General features: G+C 35.2%; 1 protein-coding gene across 2 annotated transcripts in view; it reads right to left on the minus strand.

The window, feature by feature from the left end:
* Nucleotides 1-23,830, minus strand: part of LOC143246668 (epidermal retinol dehydrogenase 2-like) — a 109,994-nt gene that overhangs the window by 30,324 nt on the left and 55,840 nt on the right. For both annotated transcript variants that reach the window (XM_076493741.1, XM_076493742.1), the window contains exons 2-3: nt 23,469-23,713; nt 4,749-4,865 (exon numbers count right to left, since the gene is read on the minus strand). In XM_076493741.1, the coding sequence (XP_076349856.1) occupies nt 4,749-4,865; nt 23,469-23,713 (362 nt within the window). The remainder of the gene's footprint in view (nt 1-4,748; nt 4,866-23,468; nt 23,714-23,830) is intronic.

Here is a 23,830-nt window from a genome sequence, read left to right on the forward strand (position 1 = left end):
TGTAGCTTTGTGCTTAACATAACAAAGAGACAGACGGTCCGATTAAAAGCCCGTTAAGAGGTATTGTTGATGATAAAAATGTATTAACCACGTCTGACATGTCATTACTTTAATTTACTTTCACTTCAGGTTTGGGCTGCATGGGCTGGTTTGTTTGATGTTAAGTACAACGCTACACAATGGGCTGTTTGTGTTCTGCCCGCTACGGGAATCGAAACTTGGTTTCTAACGCTGCAAGTCCGTAGACGTGCCGCTGCGCCACCTGGTGAGATAAAGGTTGGATAATTATATATTTCTGATGAATAAAAAAATTGTGTAATATATTCTGCGAGAGAATCTAAACACGATTTATAAGTTTCAATTACCGTGCGACATTAGAAATTACACAGTGTTCCTAATTAAAGTTTACGATCCACTAAATTCTAAACTATTAATAAAATAAAGTTTAAAATAAGTGAACTCTGGAAGCGCACATTCTGGTGCTTAATGATAGCTTTGACGTAACAAAATAAATCGGGTGTTTCATTTTCTGACACGATGTCGAATCTAATGTGTTCTTATAACACAATTTTAATTTTTAGAAATTCATTTACTTCGATCTGAACCCATTTTTATGCATGTATTTTTGGACACATTGCAAAAATAAAATTTCTGAAGGTGAATTGCCACCAGGGAAATACTTTGAATGATAAAAAAAAAAAGTTGGCCAAAGGTAACGAAAAACAGACAAAACTTAATTGATGGCTATATATGAAAATTTAAGCCCGGCATGGCCAAGTGGTTAAGGTACTCGACTCCTAATATGAGGGTTGCGGTTTCGAATCCCCGTCAAGCCAAACATGCTCGCCCTTTCAGACGTGGGGGCGTCATAACGTGACAGTCAATCCCACTATTTGTTGGTAAAAGAGTAGCCCAAGAGTTGGCGGTGGGTGGTGATGACTAGCTTCCTTCCCCCCAGTCTTACACTGCTAAATTAGGGACGCCTAACGCAGATAGCCCTCGTGTAACTTTGCGCGAAATTCCAAAACAAACAACTTCCTATTTTTGATTTTTCAGAAAACTTGCATTTATGTGGTTAAAATCAGCTGAGAATCCCGCCATTAATTTGTATAGTTTTTTATTTATTTTAATTTCTAAGAATACACAGACGTATGACCTTCACGTAACAAAGAATAAATTGCTTTGTTATTTGGACAATTTAAGTTAAACCGTTCGCCAGTTTCACTTTTCCTATTTGGATTTATAATAAACATTAACGAGTTTCTATTTAGACATTTCCTTATGCTTTCTTATAATAACTAATTAATATATTACAATAGTTTTAAATTTTTAAAAATTATTGTTCAATAACTGGATTTTGGTTCACGCTCTTTGTTTTGGTCACGAGTTTAAAATTGAATTAATTGTAAGTTTCTACTTTGTTGGGCTGCGAAAGTTCGCATCGTTCACGTTACAGTAATACACACAATGACTACTAACAATCCAACCATCTTCGGAATTCGGGGGTTCGAGCCTTGCACTTGGGACTGTAAGTATGTCCGCGCAAAGAATAATGAAATGACTTAAGTGATATTTTTATAGAAGATGGGGTGTTCCCATAAAAAGGTCCTCCCCAAATTTGGTCCGGATTCTGGATTACTTTCAAAGATTCTTATAATGGACATGTAGAGTATTTTTCTCGGTTTGTTGATAACAACCACATAAAAAAACTGATCGGATTAGGGCCCGATTTCACGTGCACGTTGAAAACGAATATACATAAATTTGTGTGCGAGGGAGCGCGGGTACGTAATTTCTGTTTGCCCTTGCTGATTTAGTTTTTCACAACACATTATCGAATTGGTGGCCTAAATGGCTAAAACAAATGTGACGCTTAGTTCGGGCACCTCACCATCTCACTCGTAAAAACTGGATAGATTTTTGCAACTGCTAAATTGGAACTTTTCCACTTAGATGACTTAAGTTTACAGGAATCCATCGAAGCCTATTTATATTACAAGTACACAATTTAACAGAATTGAAAAACGAAATATGTTAACTACTCATCAAAACTGAGATGTAAGAAAAAGGAACCAGAAATGCACTTCCGCGTGAAAATTGAGGACACAGGAACAGTGCATTACCCCTAAAGGAGTTATTATTTATTTAATACAAGTCTTGGAATCAGAGCGACAAATTGAAACGACCGATTTAAGAAATTCAATATTCCACTTTTTAAAACAATTTTGGAGCTATTAACTCAGTTACCTATCACAGATGAGGAATAACTCAATCTCTCTCTTGTATAGGTGCAAACGCAAACTAACGTGGCAGGGGTTTAGTTTAGAGAGAGAGAAATCAGAAGAGTTCTCTCTCCAACTGGGGTGTTCAGGAACGTTGTGGTTCCTCTTCGTCCCCTTTCGTGAAAGGTTATTGAATTTAGCTTTTTTTTTTTTTTTTTTTTTGACTCTTTTTGGGTGAAGGAGTGGAGTTGGTCATAATTAATATTATTCATGAACGAGGCAGAAGTAGCACTGGAGAAAAACAGCCAGAACTCATCCCGAAAGGCAGCTGTCACGGTAAATGTGAACACAAACGACTCGATTCATGGTATGGCAATAAAGTTGTCCTGGGCTGGGATCTAAAGATCCAATGCCCGAGTTTTTGCTGTGGGGGGAAACGGGAGCGCCCCGAGAAAAACCCACTTTCACAGAACAAGCGCCGAAAGTTTTACCTGTCCTGTGCCCGAGATCTGAAAAAGAAAATACATAATATTTACGCGAATTTTGCCCTTTAAGTTTTTTGTTTTGTAATTTGTGATTCTTGAAATATGTTGTAAGGTGAAATGTATTTTGTTGGTGCACTAGTTAATTTGTATAGTGATGCCGTTAGTTTGTTTATGTTTTCTGCTTTTAAATAGTATTTGTGTAACATTTCTGTTTTGTATAGGTGTTTGGGTATTGATGTTTATATACCCAGGTGGGTCAGGTTTCGTCGACCTTCCTCCAAAGTTTAGTTTTACAACTGTCAAGTGTATTTATATATTGTGCAAGAGTAACTCGTACTCACTCAGGCCGCTTTCATAACTCAATCCTCACCTGCTTGGTTGGTTTTTGAATTTCGCGCAAAGCTGCACGAGGGCTATTTGGGCTAGCCGTTTATAATTGAGCAGTGTAAAACTAGATTGTGATACTGTTGAACTAACTTCTGGGTTTCAAAATTCTTTTGTTAGTTGTTATTCTAGTAATTGTGATATTGTTAAATTACATTCTGTTATTCTGTTTCTCAGGAAGATTGCTCTGTCAGAAATGTTATACATAATAAGTGTTTACAAATGGTATTCATATTAAAGGGTATGATGTGGTTTCTGAATGTTGTGTTGGAATTACCACTTAGACAGGTGGAAGTAAAACTGAGAAAGGGTCAAGCTGAACGAACTCTCGACGTAGACTCTCTCATGTGACCAGAACAGTCCAATAATAGTTAACCTTTAGTTTTAATCGTCACAAAACGCAATAACGTACATCATGAAGGAAACAAATAGACAAAACCTTATGTGGGCGAACAAGTGGTACTCTGAAAATTTATGTTCTAACAGGAACTTTGAAATATAAGTTGAACACCGCGTAAGTTGAAACCAAATATATAATTTGACATTTAGTAATTTGAATTACTGTAAGAAAAACAAAAGATATAATCAAACTGTGATCCATTAAAATTTTCAGGCTCTACAGAATACAACAAAATTCTAGAACTTTCTTGTCAAAAGTCGTTTCTTTGAGCAGTGATAATTACAACATCCAGAAATTTGTGTTTATGTTTGATCAGAGATAATTATGTTTAAGTTACATTGACTTCAAATTTGATTTCCAGCTCTCTTTCATGTTACATAATTTGTTTTCCTTAATTTACCCTTTTACAATCTACACTTCTCACCATTTTTAAACGTTTCGCTGAGCACTTTTGTTGTTTAGAATATTAACTGTTTCATCTGATTATTGTTAACTTTATATTAATTATTAATGAATTAATCGACGACGTATCTGATATCAGTTATTAATCATTATATTGGTACTTATGGTGAAGTTAGAAAGGTTATTAGTCGCCGTCCCTAATTCCGAACTGCCCAACTAGAATATACCCACTTACCACGCCAAGGAATTTACTGTCACTCATATAACGCACCCACAACTTAAAGTGCTGGAATTACTTTTTCAATATTATGAGATTTTTTTTTTATTCAGTAACATTAATAAACTAGTTGTTTTAAACCTTAGTTATAACTTAAGTGTTTGACATCTTCAAGAAACAGTTTCTATACATATCAACGTGGAGAATATCACACACATTAATGTGGGAAGTAACACACAGATGATTAACACACATTAACATGAGCAGTAGCACAGATTAATGCGACACAGAGATTACTGTGAGAAGTAATAAAACGATCAGCAAGTTACACGTCTGTAATAATTTATAATAATTAATATATTTTTACGAGGAACGCTTTTACTTTATATATGACAAATCGTAACTGGAAAACGAACACGCAAGTTTAACGACTGGGTTAGAGCTTTTAAGGTCAAAATATGTGGGGTGTGTGGACGTTCAAATCACTTGGATACTTTTCGAGGTATAGAAGTGTCATGTGCCATGCGACACGTGCAAGTCGGCACATTAATAGTAAATTAAAATTTCCGATTTAAATAACTAGGTTGTTTGTGTTTTTTAGGCGAATAATAACTTAAAGATAATTCAATAATAATTACCCTTTGAGTCCAATAAGAAAAACGAATATCTTTGGTAAGATAAGAATCTCCTGATTGGTCATTATAGCCATCATGATTTGGTCTGCAACGTATTCTGGTTCCATCAGTCCAAGAATTCTGTTAAGATAAAAAATACTAATTAATAGCATGTTAAAACATTTTACGCCGACAACCATTAAAAAATTCAAATTATCAAAAATCAGAATTATTTATTTTGTGATAATTACTGTAATAATAATACATAGTGTTAAATAAGTGTTCAACACAGCAATAAAACAAACTGTTAAATAAGTGTTCAACACAGCAATAATACATACTGTTAAATAAGTGTTCAACACAGCAATAATACATACTGTTAAATAAGCGTTCAATACAGCAATAATACAGTGTTAAATAAGTGTTCAACACAGCAATAATACAGTGTTAAATAAGTGTTCAACACAGCAATAATACATAGTGCTAAATAAGTGTTCAACAGAGCAATAATACAGTGTTAAATAAGTGTTCAGCGCAGCAATAAAACATAGTGCTAAATAAGTGTTCAACAGAGCAATAATACAGTGTTAAATAAGTGTTCAGCGCAGCAATAAAACATACTGTTAAATAAGTGTTCAGCACAGCAATAAAAATATTGTTAAATAAGTGTTCAGCACAGCAATAAAAATATTGTGATATCAGTGTTCAACAGAGAAATAAAAATGTTGTTAAATAAATGTCCTTATCCAGAATGATTATTTTATTGAATAACGTAATGCAAACCTTAACATTGAACCGGGGTGTTTCTAGTTTTAAAGAATGAAGTACATGGAAGTTATTGATGTGATCAAAAACACTTTTGGTGAAAAAACATTCAGCGTGCGACTTAGAGGAAAGGCTCGATGTGGCCTAGCTAACTATTGAATAAATATTAAAATTCTTATCAATGGTGGCCTAGCTAACTATTGAATAAATATTAGCCGCAAAATTCTTATCAATGCCACAAGTGTAACAACAAGTTTAGCTGTCAATTGTGCTTTCACGGTGAATTATTTTCTTGGTCGTAAAGGTGGATTTGATTAGATATTATGAATTTTTGTCAACATACTCCAACAAACCCCACTAAATAACAAAGTGAACATGGAAAGTAACCAACGTTAGCTTTAGATAACAATCATGTTATTCGGCAAAGATCTTTACTTTACAGAACCAACCAAATTCTTTAAGATGTATGGTGGTAGTTTTTCATCTTTTAAACACTGTTAATAGATTCTTTTATAGTAACGCTATGGAATTTATATTAACGGCTTCTTGTCATCACACCAAATCAATCAGTACAGCGGTATGAAGTATCATAATTTATGTTAATTGCTTAAGCTAATATTTCGTGAAGCTAAATGCTCCTTAATTAGGATAATTTCACAAAATTTAATAAATTTGTACTGAAAAGTTGACAATGAATCATCAACAATAGCCGTTAATCCGTATAATTCTTTTGAAAAGTAGAGACAGAAAATGCTAATCTACTTTGCTTGGCTTAACCAATACTGCATATTGTTTTAACCTTATAGGTTTGCTGCTCTAAATCAACCACCTTTAATCCAAACCATACACACACAAAAACAAAACTACCTTTCATTCCACTTTTAGATAAAGCAGCGGTAAAATGTTATACCAATAGCTCACGTGACGTTTTACACATGCGTGAAACGTTACACTTCAGCGGTTTTTGTTGAATAACTGCACGTGTGGCTTATAATTATCTCCAAATCAGGACACCTAATTGTAGGTTATAAAGACCTATCAGCGTACCAAATATTAGAAAAAAATGCATATTTTTCTACAAGATAAAGTTTCTAAACTATTGGTGCGAAAAATAAGAAGAAATTTACCAAAATTGGAGGCGTTATATCTCAGGTTTTTTCTTAAAAGATTGCTTTGAAATTGAAGTAAGAATCCGGTAGAGCATATGCATTGAAAGTAACTTATAATTCGGATTACTGAACTTCGAGATGCAGAAAGTGGAAAAATCACTAAGCTATTATTCCTATTTATAACGCAGTATGTCCTGCACACTTTTTTTTTGATGCAAGACACATTACAATGTATTGATCCGCCCTCGACTTGTTCACATTTCTTTATACACCTAATTAAAATAAACAAACCATTGTTGGTAATTCGAGCATGCTGCCAACAATTAAAAATTCGAAGAAAAGTTTCATGTCCGTTTTATAAATAATTGAAAAGAAAAATCAAGTTTCATGTTGCATGTCTGCGTGATCGACAGACCATAATAACATGTTATTCTGACAAATGGCCTTGCCCAAACCCAGTTCAAAGAATTGTTTCATAATAGTTTTCAATATTATCAACTACACTGTCACGAGCCAGTGACATCAGGCTAAGTGTATTTCACCACTACGTTCCTTATTAAATACAACAAATAGTGGATTTGTAAGAAATTAATTTATATAAGGTATTTGTTAGAATAAACATTTATTATGACACGAATGTCTTCTATTGGCACAACATAAATATAAACAACCACATCTGTCACAGGTAGGGGCGTAGATTTTTTACACCCGATGGGGGGGATGATTTTTGCAACCACTTATGTGGACTGTTCAATTTGCAAATTGGTAATCTGTGATTACGTGAACCTGAAAGCTGTAAACATGCAGTCACAGAGTTATCGTGTTGCCGCGATACTTGGATGTATACTTAGGCCTACTGACTGATACTTACGAACTATCGCTTAGATCGAAAAGCTTAGAAGCACACCTATATTAAAGATGTACATTTCGGCTACTGAAAAAGTCTACATCTAGGCCTAATTATGTAATTCGATTGGTAAGAACACGAGAATAACAAGAAGAAACACACAATTTGTAGGCCTGTGATGCAATAAAACAATTCAACAGACCAAACTGTAGGGGGGATGATTGTATGCACCATACCCCCACCTAAAATGAAGGGGGGGATTGTATACCCTCCACCCCCCCAGGATCTACGCCCTTGGTCACAAGGATAATCTTGTTAGGCTTAGTATATTTATAAAGACTGCATTTTTTATTCGGTCCCTTGACAGTTTTCCAAGAAATCTTTTGTTTGGCGTTGAACGTAACGGTACACAATGGACTATCTTTACTGTGCCAATTGTGAATATTAAAACCCAATTTTCTGGATTATAAGCTCTCAAACGTACAGCCGAGCCATCAAAGGTGTAGGGTTCGACTTTGTTCCAACATTCTTCTGTCGTTGTTTGTCAAATCAAGCAGTTTTGAAACTTTTGGTTTATGTATTTCACAAATTAACGAACAAACAGAATTTAAATAATAATACGCATAATTAAGTAATAATCCCTCACAACGCTACGCATCACGTAAAACCATACTGATCTAGTTGTAACGAACACTTAAAGATCTAATACAAGTTTGAGCCATATCAAAATACGTGAGATTTTCTATTTTAAAACACAATTGACTTTACTTATTGAAAGTCGACTTGCGCTCAGAACCTAAGTTCTGTAATGACGAAAATGCTGCTTTAATTATATCGTTCATTTAATTGTAAATACCAGTAGAGGTGTAGTTGGGTGGGGTCACTTGGACACGGCGTACGTTTTTTTTTTATTGTCTTTTGACCGGAATGCAGTAACATTACTATATTTGGAACAAACTCCACCCGTGTACAGTTGGTTATGAAGTAATTTAGTATTCAGGCACTTCCTTCTTTACTACTAAAGCACTGGTTGCTAGTATTACAATTATTGTTACCATAGCGTTTTAGATATATATATCCTTTAAGTGTCGTTGGAGTAGTGTTGTTTTCTTTTCATTGGCGGGTTCTTTTACATACTGTACAGAAAATAATTTAAATAACTTTATTTCCTCCTCTAACATTCCTAGAAGCTTGAACAGTTGTACACTACTACAAATTGTTTTAAGCCTACGTTACACGTTAAGTAACGTAAAACAAGTTAACTTTTACAAAGCACGATAGCAAATATAGATAAACACAGATCCAAATATTTCAGTAAAACACACTGAATGATCTTCATCAGATTCTTACAAAACAACTTAAGATCTACGTCATATTCGTATTTGAGCTTCGAATGCGTTAAAACACTTTACACATCACATTCTTATAATTTTCTAAGTGTTTTAGACTTTTGTTAAACCTTTTGATTTGATTGTTTTTCATCAAGACGTGTAGCTCTCTCTAACCAACATTTAAGCCAAAACATTAAAACAGTTAAGAAATCACAGATACTGTTATAAACTAAGTTAATTATCCAGTGATTTGGCTGTAGGACCTAAAGAGCATGCGCCAATACTCTGTAACAAATAAAAGCAAATACGTGCTTTGAGATAGAGGTTTATAAAAGATCAGTCAAAAAGCTGGTCAAATACAAGTTGTACCAGAGTGGTTGCGAGTCTTGCAAAGAGTAGTTAGCAAGACAAAGTGGTGAACAGTCAATCCCATAAGACGTCCGCTGCTTAATAATATAGGCTTGACACAACAAGCATGTCTGTTTCCAAACTGACTCAACAGTTCTAATCAACATATAGACGTGAATTTAGTACGAAACCTATATAAAACATAAGGTTACCCTTTAAGCTGGACAACGAAATGTATATTCTTCTTACTTACAGCTGCACGATACAAAAATAACTTTCTTCTGTAGTGTCAAGAACATGCGGATTGTTCAAATGACATTTGGATTGTTCCCAAGTATCCACTCTTCCCATGGAATGTGTTTGAATGTAGAAAATGAGCCTCACGTACAGTTGGATGGAGTAAAAGACGGCTGTGGTATTGTGGTCTAGTCAGGGGTTCTGTATTGGGACCATACCTTATGTTCTACAAAACGGTACTGTTATTGACATACCATATACGGATGAGGTCGTACAACCATCACCGTTGCTACATGTAGATAACTGGATGAAAAACAGGTTAACAATCAAACAGAAGCTAAAAGATGTGCTGGAAGCAACCACGATGAGGAATGGGTCATACTACTAAATTTACTTATTTTAAGTAGACTCATCGACCCACGACTTACAATAATGTTCCAAAGTTTGTAATGACAACTGAGTATCTGCGAACATCCGCATATCACAACAAAAACCCAACATTAATACTTCCCCTCATCACATCAGACGTTGGTCAGTTGAGACTTATTTGCTTAAAAGTTAAATCACTGATATCACTTATTATAGAGCAGTAGTAGTACTCTGACTTATCTGAAATGAAAGAAAATTCCCTTCAACTCTCTAATCAGTTTCAGTAGTTTTCAAGTTTTATACCATCAAACTTACTTATACAGTACTGTGCAAGTGTTGGTACACAGTCAATTATTGTATTTCAGACTACTTTCAAGGAACAATGGAAGGTAAATCACAGATACAAAATCAAAATATTATTAATCTCTATATTTAGTACAACAGAAACTCAGTGAAAGTGTTTGTGTTTTTCTTTTGTTTTAATAACTGCAGACAGTCTTTCAAGTATCGTTGTAACATATTTAATCAAATTATTATTTGGGATTTTACTCCAAATGTTTTTTGGAAGTAACTTTTGATTTGTCAAGTTTTTGATCTATCAAATCCCAGATCTACTCAGTTGGGGTGAGGTAGGAGATATGTGAGGACCATTGCATTGTTTGAATGACTCCAGCGACTTCTTTCTTAGTTAAGTAATTTTTGTACGTAGGTTGGACGAGTGTTTAGGGTCATTATGTTCTCGACAGTAGAACTTTTATCAACAACACACAAACAGCTGAGTATACCATGACGGATCACTATCTTTCATCTTTCTTTTTTTGCAGCCGAATTTTGAATCAACTATTTCAAACTTTGACTGATCAGTCCATAACACCAATCATCAACCGTCAAGTTCTTTTGTACTTTTTAACAAATTTCAGTCTGTTGACAATGTTAGTAGGTCGAAGTGAAAGGTTATTTAACTGCTACACAAACAAATAGTTGATTATCGTTCAGTTTTCTCGCTACTATAAAACTGGACAATTTTCTATCATTTGGTACATGGTTGTTTATCTCATGCTTGAGATCAGTAGCAGTCTTCCTTTTGTCCTGAAGGCTGTATAAACAAAGATATTTAACACCTGTATCATTCATTTGAGGTGTTCTATCTTTTCCTTTTATATTTTCAAATTCACCTGTCTTGGTCTAATGATCAGTGGTGTACTTGACAGTGTTTAGTGACCATTTCAAGTCTGTAGCAATTAGTTGGAGAGTCCAACCAGCATCACGTAAAAGCTTTGATGAGAACTCTCAGCTCCACTGAAAATCCTATATGCTTTTCGGACCGTGACATGACAACAAAACATAATATATAGTTTTAAACATTTTTTTTTTTATCAAGGTTTATTTGTGGAGTGCTACTAACTTGATTTCTTCTACCATATACCGGTACCACATGTTAGCTTCTTACTATATAGTTAAGACACTGTATGTGGTACCATGACAGTTACTTCAGACCCTAAGTTGCATCCGTATGTTCATTCAACAGAAACCTTATGACATGTTCTTGGTACAAGTATATGGTAATTACAAGAATGATAAGTATTCTCATCTGATTCATTAAACTGTCAACATGGATCAGTGAAACATTACCATAGTTATGAAATTCATATTATGTGATGGTATGGAAGGGTTAACAACATAGAATTGAGAGAATGCCAAAATATTCTGTTGCCCTAACACATTTACATAGTACTGTATATTTGTTTATTTTGCTTAGGTTTGGTTTAATAATATTTCTACGAATATATTTATTCCGTTCTTACTGTATTTAAGATCACTTATCGTATGAAATAAATATTAATATATCTAATACTATAACACAGAAATTAAACCATGGATAAAACTGGGATTACTGTCGTACTATTGTCAATCAGACGTTTCTGTGATTTAGCATTGTTGTTTAACCTGAAGGAAGTCTGACACAAGTTGACAGGGGTGGTCTTAATATTTCGAACCTCCCCCAACTGTTTAAGACCCAATTTACGGATCGTCTCTTTATTAACAAATTACATTTTTAGTACGTGGAAAAGCCAGCAATTAATAGTTACATTTTAATATAGAACACAGTAAGCGGAGAGCCAGCAAATAATAGTTACACTTTAATATAGAACACAAAAAGCGGAGAGCCAGCAATTAATAGTTACACTTTAATATAGAACACAGTAAGCGGAGAGCCAGCAATTAATAGTTACATTTTAATATAGAACACAGTAAGCGGAAAGCCACCAATTAATAGTTACACTTTAATATAGAACACAGTTAGCGGAGAGCCTGCAATTAATAGTTACACTTTAATATAGAACACAGTAAGCGGAGAGCCAGCAATTAATAGTTACACTTTATTATAAAACACAGTAAACGGAGAGCCAGCAATTAATAGTTACATTTTAATATACAACACAGTAAGCGGAAAGCCACCAATTAATAGTTACATTTTAATATAGAACACAGTAAGCGGAGAGCCAGCAATTAATAGTTACATTTTAATATAGAACACAGTAAGCGGAGAGCCAGCAATTAATAGTTACACTTTAATATACAACACAATAAGCGGAAGCAATTAATAGTTACACTTTAATATAGAACACAGCGGAAAGCCACCAATTAATAGTTACACTTTAATATAGAACACAGTAAGCGGAGAGCCAGCAATTAATAGTTACACTTTAATATAGAACACAGTAAGCGGAGAGCCAGCAATTAATAGTTACATTTTAATATAGAACACAGTAAGCGGAGAGCCAGCAATTAATAGTTACACTTTAATATAGAACACAGTAAGCGGAGAGCCAAAATTAATAGTTACACGTTAATATAAAAGACAGTAAGCGGAGAGCCAGCAATTAATAGTTACACGTTAATATAAACGACAGTAAGTGGAGAGCCTGCAATTAATAGTTACATTTTAATATAGAACACAGTAAGCGGAGAGCCAGCAATTAATAGTTACACTTTAATATAGAACACAGTAAGCGGAGAGCCAGCAATTAATAGTTACACTTTAATATAGAACACAGTAAGCGGAGAGCCAGCAATTAATAGTTACACTTTAATATAGAACACAGTAAGCGGAGAGCCAGCAATTAATAGTTACACTTTAATATAGAACACAGTAAGCGGAGAGCCAGCAATTAATAGTTACACTTTAATATAGAACACAGTAAGCGGAGAGCCAGCAATTAATAGTTACACTTTAATATAGAACACAGTAAGCGGAGAGCCAGCAATTAATAGTTACACTTTAATATAGAACACAGTAAGCGGAGAGCCAGCAATTAATAGTTAGACTTTAATATACAACACAGTAAGCGGAGAGCCAGCAATTAATAGTTACACTTTAATATAGAACACAATAAGCGGAAAGCCAGCAATTAATAGTTACACTTTAATATACAACACAGTAAGCGGAGAGCCAGCAATTAATAGTTACATTTTAATATAGAACACAGTAAGCGGAGAGCCAGCAATTAATAGTTACACTTTAATATAGAACACAGTAAGCGGAGAGCCAGCAATTAATAGTTACACTTTAATATAGAACACAGTAAGCGGAGAGCCAGCAATTAATAGTTACACTTTAATATAGAACACAGTAAGCGGAGAGCCAGGAATTAATAGTTAGACTTTAATATATAACACAGTAAGCGGAGAGCCAGCAATTAATTGTTACACTTTAATATAGAACAGAATAAGCGGAAAGCCAGCAATTAATAGTTACACTTTAATGTAGAACACAGTAAGCGGAGAGCCAGCAATTAATAGTTACATTTTAATATAGAACACAGTAAGCGGAGAGCCAGCAATTAATAGTTACACTTTAATATAGAACACAGTAAGCGGAGAGCCAGCAATTAATAGTTACATTTTAATATAGAACACAGTAAGCGGAGAGCCAGCAATTAATAGTTACACTTTAATATAGAACACAGTAAGCGGAGAGCCAGCAATTAATAGTTACACTTTAATATACAACACAGTAAGCGGAGAGCCACCAATTAATAGTTACACTTTAATATAGAACACAGTAAGCGGAGAGCCAGCAATTAATAGTTACACTTTAATATACAACACAGTAAGCGGAGAGCCACCAGTTAATAGCTACACTTTAATATAGAACACAGTAAGCGGAGAGCCAGCAATTAATAGTTACATTTTAATATAGAACACAGTAAGCGGAGAGCCTGCAATTAATAGTTACAATTTAATATAGAACACAGTAAGCGGAGAGCCAAAATTAATATTTACACGTTAATATAAAAGACAGTAAGCGGAGAGCCAGCAATTAATAGTTACACGTTAATATAAAAGACAGTAAGCGGAGAGCCTGCAATTAATAGTTACACTTTAATATAGAACACAGTAAGCGGAGAGCCAGCAATTAATAGTTACACTTTAATATAGAACACAGTAAGCGGAGAGCCAGCAATTAATAGTTACACTTTAATATAGAACACAGTAAGCGGAGAGCCTGCAATTAATAGTTACACGTTAATATAGAAGACAGTAAGCGGAGAGCCAGCAATTAATAGTTACACTTTAATATAGAACACAGTAAGCGGAAAGCCAACAATTAATAGTTAGACTTTAATATAGAACACAGTAAGCGGAGAGCCTGCAATTAATAGATACACTTTAATATAGAACACAGTAAGCGGAAAGCCAGCAATTAATAGTTACACTTTAATATAGAACACAGTAAGCGGAGAGCGAGCAATTAATAGTTACACTTTAATATAGAACACAGTAAGCGGAGAGCCAGCAATTAATAGTTAGACTTTAATATACAACACAGTAAGCGGAGAGCCAAAATTAACAGTTAGACGTTAATATAGAAGACAGTAAGCGGAGAGCCACCAATTAATAGTTACATTTTAATATAGAACACAGTAAGCGGAGAGCCAGCAATTAATAGTTACACGTTAATATAGAACACAGTAAGCGGAAAGCCAGCAATTAATAGATACACTTTAATATAGAACACAGTAAGCGGAAAGCCAGCAATTAATAGTTAGACTTTAATATACAACACAGTAAGCGGAGAGCCAAAATTAACAGTTACACGTTAATATAGAAGACAGTAAGCGGAGAGCCAGCAATTAATAGTTACACTTTAATATAGAACACAGTAAGCGGAGAGCCACCAATTAATAGTTACATTTTAATATAGAACACAGTAAGCGGAGAGCCACCAATTAATAGTTACATTTTAATATAGAACACAGTAAGCGGAGAGCCAGCAATTAATAGTTACACGTTAATATAGAAGACAGTAAGCGGAGAGCGAAAATTAACAGTTACACGTTAATATAGAAGACAGTAAGCGGAGAGCCAGCAATTAATAGTTACACTTTAATATACAACACAGTAAGCGGAAAGCCAGCAATTAATAGTTACACTTTAATATAGAACACAGTAAGCGGAGAGCCAGCAATTAATAGTTACACGTTAATATAGAAGACAGTAAGCGGAGAGCCAGCAATTAATAGTTACATTTTAATATAGAACACAGTAAGCGGAGAGCCAGCAATTAATAGTTACATTTTAATATAGAACACAGTAAGCGGAGAGCCAGCAATTAATAGTTACACGTTAATATAGAACACAGTAAGCGGAGAGCCAGCAATTAATAGTTACATTTTAATATAGAACACAGTAAGCGGAGAGCCAGCAATTAATAGTTACATTTTAATATAGAACACAGTAAGCGGAGAGCCAGCAATTAATAGTTACACGTTAATATAGAACACAGTAAGCGGAGAGCCACCAATTAATAGTTACATTTTAATATAGAACACAGGAAGCGGAGAGCCAGCAATTAATAGTTACACGTTAATATAGAACACAGTAAGCGGAGAGCCTGCAATTAATAGTTACACTTTAATATAGGACACAGTAAGCGGAAAGCCAGCAATTAATAGTTACACGTTAATATAGAACACAGTAAGCTGAGAGCCATCAATTAATAGTTACATTTTAATATAGAACACAGTAAGCGGAGAGCCAGCAATTAATAGTTACACTTTAATATAGAACACAGTAAGCGGATTGCTTGTTTGTTTGTTTTTGAATTTCGCACAAAGCTACTCGAGATCTATCTGTGCTAACCGTCCCTAATTTAGCAGTGTAAAACTAGATGGAAGGCAGCTAGTCATCACCACCCACCGCCAACTCTTAGGTTACTCTTTTACCAACGAACAGTGTGATTGACCGACACATTATAACGTCCCCAAGGCTGAAAGGGCCAGCATGTTTGACGCGACGGGGACGCGAACCCGTAACCCTCAGATTACGAGTCGGACGCCTTAACACGCTTGGCCATTCCGGGCCCGAGCGGATTGCATTAGTGCATATTAAGAAATGTAAAAAAAACTGAAAACAAGTCGACGGAAGTACTTACAAGTTCCTGAAGTATCGAAATAAGTAAATAATTAATATATTTTGAACCACAATTCAGCGTGTGTATGATTTTACTCAGAAAGAATTGTCTAGAATCTGGATTGAACGCTAAGCGTTGATCCATTTGAAAATTATAAAATACAAATTGAAATAAATCGAAAATTTCAGTCATAGTTGAATGTTATATACTGCAGCTTTATGTTATATATTTGTGCTGTTAATTATAACAGTTTTTAAACAGGCACGTTGTGCCACAGATGACGTCCTAATCTTGGTAGCCAACCTAAGATTCATTGACTTTCTGGAGTCATCCAGTCTTTTTCTTCTGTTGAATCTTTTATTATGACAATGAAATAAGTACTAACTTGTACAACCGTCATAAAAAGTGTAGAATACAACTTCACAAACAACAAACTAACGGATCTACAAACTAAAAGCCCCTAAATTCATCAACACAATCGACCACACAAACTTTCCGACACGAATCTTTCTTTTCTGAATATGGCCCGTTTCACGAGAAACGAGAAACAGGTAATGTTTCGATTCCTTTGTCTTTCACCTAGCGGTGAAAACCTGGTGCACTGTTACGAATAGTAGACTTTATTCTACACTATAATTACGTGAATGGCTCGGTGACTTCTGAAGCAGGCATATTAAAGTTTAACTCAGCACTAAGAAGAAAAACTGTATTTATCAGTCACAAACCATCCTTATATAACTATAAGATGGGAAAAACAGTATATTTATCAGTCACAAACCATCCTTACATAGCTTTAAGATGGGAAAAACAGAATATTTATCAGTCACAAACCATCCTTACATAACTATAAGATGGGAAAAACAGGATATTTATCAGTCACAAACCATCCTTACATAACTATAAGATGGGAAAAACAGTATATTTATCAGTCACAAACCATCTTTACATAGCTTTAAGATAGGAAAAACAGGATATTTATCAGTCACAAACCATCCTTACATAGCTTTAAGATGGGGAAAACAGGATATTTATCAGTCACAAACCATCCTTACATAACTTTAAGATGGAAGAAACAGGATATTTATCAGTCACAAACCATCCTTACATAACTTTAAGATGGAAGAAACAGGATATTTATCAGTCACAAACCATCCTTACATAGCTTTAAGATAGGAAAAACAGTATATTTATCAGTCACAAACCATCTTTACATAGCTTTAAGATAGGAAAAGCAGGATATTTATCAGTCACAAACCATCCTTACATAACTTTAAGATGGGAAAAACAGGATATTTATCAGTCACAAACCATCCTTACATAACTATAAGATGGGAAAAACAGTATATTTATCAGTCACAAACCATCCTTACATAGCTTTAAGATAGGAATAACAGGATATTTATCAGTCACAAACCATCCTTACATAACTTTAAGATGGGGGAAACAGGATATTTACGAGTCACAAACCATCCTTACATAACTTTAAGATGGGGGAAACAGAATGTTTATCAGTCACAAAGCATCCTTACATAGCTTTAATATGGGGAAAACAGGATATTTATCAGTCACAAACCATCCTTACGTAGCTTTAAGATGGGGGAAACAGGATATTTATCAGTCACAAACCATCCTTACATAACTTTAAGATGGAAGAAACAGGATATTTATCAGTCACAAACCATCCTTACATAACTTTAAGATGGAAGAAACAGGATATTTATCAGTCACAAACCATCCTTACATAGCTTTAAGATAGGAAAAACAGTATATTTATCAGTCACAAACCATCTTTACATAGCTTTAAGATAGGAAAAACAGGATATTTATCAGTCACAAACCATCCTTACATAACTTTAAGATGGGAAAAACAGGATATTTATCAGTCACAAACCATCCTTACATAACTATAAGATGGGAAAAACAGTATATTTATCAGTCACAAACCATCCTTACATAGCTTTAAGATAGGAATAACAGGATATTTATCAGTCACAAACCATCCTTACATAACTTTAAGATGGGGGAAACAGGATATTTACGAGTCACAAACCATCCTTACATAACTTTAAGATGGGGGAAACAGAATGTTTATCAGTCACAAACCATCCTTACATAGCTTTAATATGGGGAAAACAGGATATTTATCAGTCACAAACCATCCTTACGTAGCTTTAATATGGGGAAAACAGGATATTTATCAGTCACAAACCATCCTTACGTAGCTTTAATATGGGGAAAACAGGATATTTATCAGTCACAAACCATCCTTACATAACTATAAGATGGGAAAAACAGTATATTTATCAGTCACAAACCATCCTTACATAGCTTTAAGATAGGAATAACAGGATATTTATCAGTCACAAACCATCCTTACATAACTTTAAGATGGGAAAAACAGGATATTTACGAGTCACAAACCATTCTTACATAGCTTTAAGATGGGGGAAACAGGATATTTATCAGTCACAAACCATCCTTACATAGCTTTAAGATGGGGGAAACAGGATATTTATCAGTCACAAACCATCCTTACGTAGCTTTAATATGGGGAAAACAGGATATTTATCAGTCACAAACCATCCTTACGTAGCTTTAATATGGGGAAAACAGGATATTTATCAGTCACAAACCATCCTTACGTAGCTTTAATATGGGGAAAACAGGATATTTATCAGTCACAAACCATCCTTACATAACTATAAGATGGGAAAAACAGGATATTTATCAGTCACAAACCATCCTTACATAGCTTTAAGATAGGGGAAACAGGATATTTACGAGTCACAAACCATCCTTACATAACTTTAAGATGGGGGAAACAGGATATTTATCAGTCACAAACCATCCTTACGTAGCTTTAATATGGGGAAAACAGGATATTTATCAGTCACAAACCATCCTTACATAACTATAAGATGGGAAAAACAGTATATTTATCAGTCACAAACCATCCTTACATAGCTTTAAGATAGGGGAAACAGGATATTTACGAGTCACAAACCATCCTTACATAACTTTAAGATGGGGGAAACAGAATGTTTATCAGTCACAAACCATCCTTTAAGTGTACGAATCAAACTGTGTACGAATTTGTATGTTTGCGAAGTATTTTCATTAGGTAGCCGTTCAGGTAACATGTAAGATTTATTGTACATACACCAATCAAAATATAGTTCTGATACATGACGTTTCACAGTAACTCTATGTTAGCCGTAGTTTCAAGAATTGGGGATGGGGTGGCGTACATATGATTACATTCAGACACTCATCGGCACAAAAATTCAGTTACAAAGAACTACGTAACACAAACACCATAAAATAAGCATTTCGTGACAGACATGTTGGCTTTAGCACTTCATGATACAAATCTTCACGATAGAACGCTTCATTTCACAGACACTCATTGACATAAGCACTCCCTGACGTAAACACTGTGATACAAATGGCTTACGGTCCATTTTCGTTAATATTCGACAAGGCGTTAAATCAGAAACGTCGCACACGTGGTTATTTCGTGGTTTATCAATACATATCGTTACTTACATATCGAGTTATGTTTTCAGTAAACAATAAGTAAAATAGCACTTCCTCTTTCGTACACTACTTATTTCTACATTTTAATATACCAAGATCTAGTTACTAACTATACTTACTGGCATAACTTTAAGAGTAGGGTAGCCTATCCTTGAAGAAATACGGGGGACACACCCCCTTGAAAATTATTCCTATTTACACACTGTGTTTGCCAACACAACATACTTGTATATATAACATTATACATCAAAATTTTATACCAAGGTTTAGTTAGTAACTATAGTTACTAGCATAAAGTTGGCTCCAAACATAAGGGTGCATGGCCATCTATTATGTAAGATGTGAGGGGAGCATGTCCCCTTAAAATTATTCCGATTTGCACACTTTGTTTGCCAGCACAACACACTTGTACTTAAAGCATTATACATTACTATTTTATATCTTTTCTGACAACAAACATTAGTTACACACTTGAGTAAAATCACCATGGACAAACAACTACAACCTCCAGGACCTCCATTTTTCAGTCTTTGATAATCCCTTAAACAAAAGTGAAGGTACCCAACAATCAACAAAAGCACATACACGTTGCAGGAACTTCCATTATAACATATTTTTTCTTCGATCCTTCTCTAATGCTTTAGGTGCATAAGATGCAGACTGTGTGTACATCTTAGGGGATCTGACTTGTGTATCTGTTCTAGGTTTAAATCCAGCTTTAGATTATTTGTTTTTGAATTTTACGTAAAGCTACACGAGGGCTATCTGCGCTAGCCGTCTCTAATCTAGCAGTATAAGACTAGATGGAAGGCAGCTAGTCATCACCACTCACCACCAACTCTTGGGCTACTCTTTTACCAACGAATAGCGGGATTGACCGTCACATGATAACGCCCCCACGGTTGAAAGGGCGAGTATGTTTGGTGTGACGTTCGATTTTAACCCGTGGCCTTCAGATTGCGAGTCGAGCGCCATAAATATCTCCCATATCCAGTGTTGGATGTCATTGGTATAATTAACAGGGTGGTTGTGACGTCATAGTTTTTAACATTTTCTGTAACGTATAGCAATGGTATACATTATTCTCGTAAGTTCTTTATTAATTCTATGATGTTTTGATTTTCGGAGAACGTTTCCGCAGTCTCCAAGCGCTCAAGTTTAATAACACTTTATTACAGCTGAAGGATAGTAGCCATGCGGTGGTCGAGTGTAATTCACTCTACTGAGAACCAAGATAACAAATTTGTTTTTTAATCTTTTGAAAGGAAAGAACAAAAATTTAATTTTAATATTCTGTTCGTTTTGTTCCGAACGACAAAGCAACACAACAGGCTATCTGTACTGTACCCATCACTATATCTAACGCCATCCGTTATGGGCCCACAATAAGCCCCCAAGGTGCAAAATTTAAATATGTTTTTAAATATTAATTACCACGGACTATCTAGCTTACTAGCTAAAAATGTTTTAGAATGTACAACAGTTTTACAAATTATACCTGACCTTTAGTCCTCGCCTTTAACAAACATGCGTATTCTTTCAACCATGGGGTCGTTATAATGTATCGATTAATCAGTCTCATCATTTGATGAAAAAAAGAGCATCTCAAGAGTTAGCGGTGGGTAACGTTGACTAGTTTCCTTCCCTCTTGTATTTCACTGCTAAACTAGAAACGGTTAACGCAGATAATCCTCGTGCAGCTTTACGCAAAGTTCAAAATAAACCAAACCTTCAGGTCTGGATTCTTAGCACTATATAAAAATGATGATTTCGGCCCTAGCTCAACTAAACATTTTAGGCCAAATTTGTATCGTGCAAAACACGTGTCGTCAACGATGGATACAGCGATCGTAGATTGCTTGAAATACTAATATACCCTGCTTATACACATGAAACAACAACCAGAGGATTGTATAACAACACAATAGGCTTAATAATATTGTTGTACTGCAATGCTAGTTAATTATAACACTATATAACACAAATTTTGTTCCTGGATAGTATGTGTTATTTCTTAATTGCTGGTGTTGTAAAAGTACAGAAAATGGCCATTATTCCCTTCAAACTTTGCTTTTGAGACCTGGATAATGAAATTTACAAATTAACCTATTTTCTATGTAAAAACGGGCAAATTTGCACATTTTCATTTACATAAGGTCTGAATAAAACAACACATGAATCAAGATTTAAACGTATTTATACTAAAGTTATACAAAAATGTTTAGAAGTGAGTAGTTTTTCAAGATTTGTGATTGTAATGTGAATCACTTTCACGTATTAGCCCCCAAATATAGTCTCCCATCATGTTTTCGTTATACGCTCCTTGGTAGCGGTGTTCAGAATCCAAAATATTTTGGTGGAAGCGCTCGCCTTGCTCCTCTGAGTATGCTCCGATGTTCTGCTTGAATTTATCAAGATGAGCGTCAAGGACATGGACTTTCAGGGACCTCCTGCAGCACGTTTTGCCGTAGTTCTTCACCAGAGCCTTAACCAGTTCCACATAATTTTCGGCCTTGTGATTGCCCAAGAAACCCCGAACCACTGCAACAAAGCTGCCCTAAGCTTGTTTTTCCCTCCTACTGAGCTTCTTGGGGAATTCTGTGCACTCCAGGATCTTCTTTATTTGTGGTCCAAATAAGACACGAGCTTTGACCTTTGCATCAGACAGCTTAGGGAAGAAGTCTCGAAGGTACTTGAAGGCTACAGACTCCTTATCAAGAGCTGTGACGAATTGTTTCATAAGGCCCAATTTTATGTGCAATGGTGGGGACAACACCTTCTGGTGGTCCACTGATGGCTCACAATTGACATTGTGCTTCCCCAGAGAAAACTCGGTCCGTTGTGGCCAGTGCTTCCTGTTGTAGTGCGCTACGGTGTCCCTGCTGTCCCAAAGGCAAAGATAAGAAGGAAACTTAGTAAAGCTTCCTTGGAGACCCATCAGGAATGCCACCATTTTGAAGTATCCAATAACGTCCCAGCCATACTTACCATACATCAAGGCAAATGCTGTCACAGAGTACTTTTTCACTCTTGTCTTGATAAATTGGCCACATACATAGCAAAAGACGTTTGGAGAATGCTTGCAGCTTCTTGATGCCATCTCTGATAAAATCAGATAGGTCTATGTGTTCACTTCGGCAGTTAAAACTAAACTGAAGTGGCGAGACCCTGTATTTATATTACTATGGAAAGTTCTAGAAAATTCCAAAGGGTTCTTGAAAATTCTCTATCAGCTACTCAGCACTGAATCTACATGGAATGTTCTGGAAAATAGGTAAATTTGAAAATTTCAGTACTCAGGTCACAAAAGCAAAGTTTGAAGAGAAATAAACAGGTCTTTTCCATTTACTTTAGACATAAGCAAATGGGAAATAACATTTTTTGCCCAGGAACAAGAAAAAGTAAATATTTTGTTACATAATGTATTCACACCTTTCCAGCTTGGAAAAGGTGTTTAACACCATAACAAATGTTGTTGTAACAAAGTCAATATAATTAGTGTTACGGTCATAACAGTGCTTTTTGTGTTCCAAGCAGCCTGATGTGTTCTGGACTAAGCGAAACTCGTTGTAGGTAATGAACATGGCGGACACAGTGCAGATGAAACACTATTATTCACACTCATCTTACTTGATAAAACCCTAACGGAGTAAAATAAATAATGTAATTTTAAAAGCATAATAGGCCAAACAATATTGTCTCATTACAAACATAATTAATTGTAACCATGGTTCTCTAAGGTTAGAGAAGGACGTTCACCCAATAATAAACAATTATACTTGCCCGGCACTAACGCCATTAAACATTCCTGTCTTAACGAAGAAAGGGCACACTACTGTCGAGTGGACTCCTGTGTGACCTTCCGAGTCCAGTTCCATGCGAAGCGATTCTTCAAGTCCAATACAAGCAAACTTGCTGGCACAGTAGTCGGTTAGCCTAGGCACACCACACAGTCCAGCCATACTAGCCATAGATACCAGGTGGCCATGGTTAGCTTCAATCATGTCAGGTAAAAAAGCCTTGAGAGTCTGTTGGAAAAAAAGAAATTTTAAAAACGCTTTAATAAAACACAGGTTTAGGTGTATGAAACTAAGTTTCTCACAATAACTAAATGAACATTTATAACTCTGAAAACACAGGTTTAG

The sequence above is a fragment of the Tachypleus tridentatus genome, chromosome 3 (genome assembly GCF_004210375.1).
Source record: "Tachypleus tridentatus isolate NWPU-2018 chromosome 3, ASM421037v1, whole genome shotgun sequence".
NCBI lineage: Eukaryota > Metazoa > Arthropoda > Merostomata > Xiphosura > Limulidae > Tachypleus > Tachypleus tridentatus.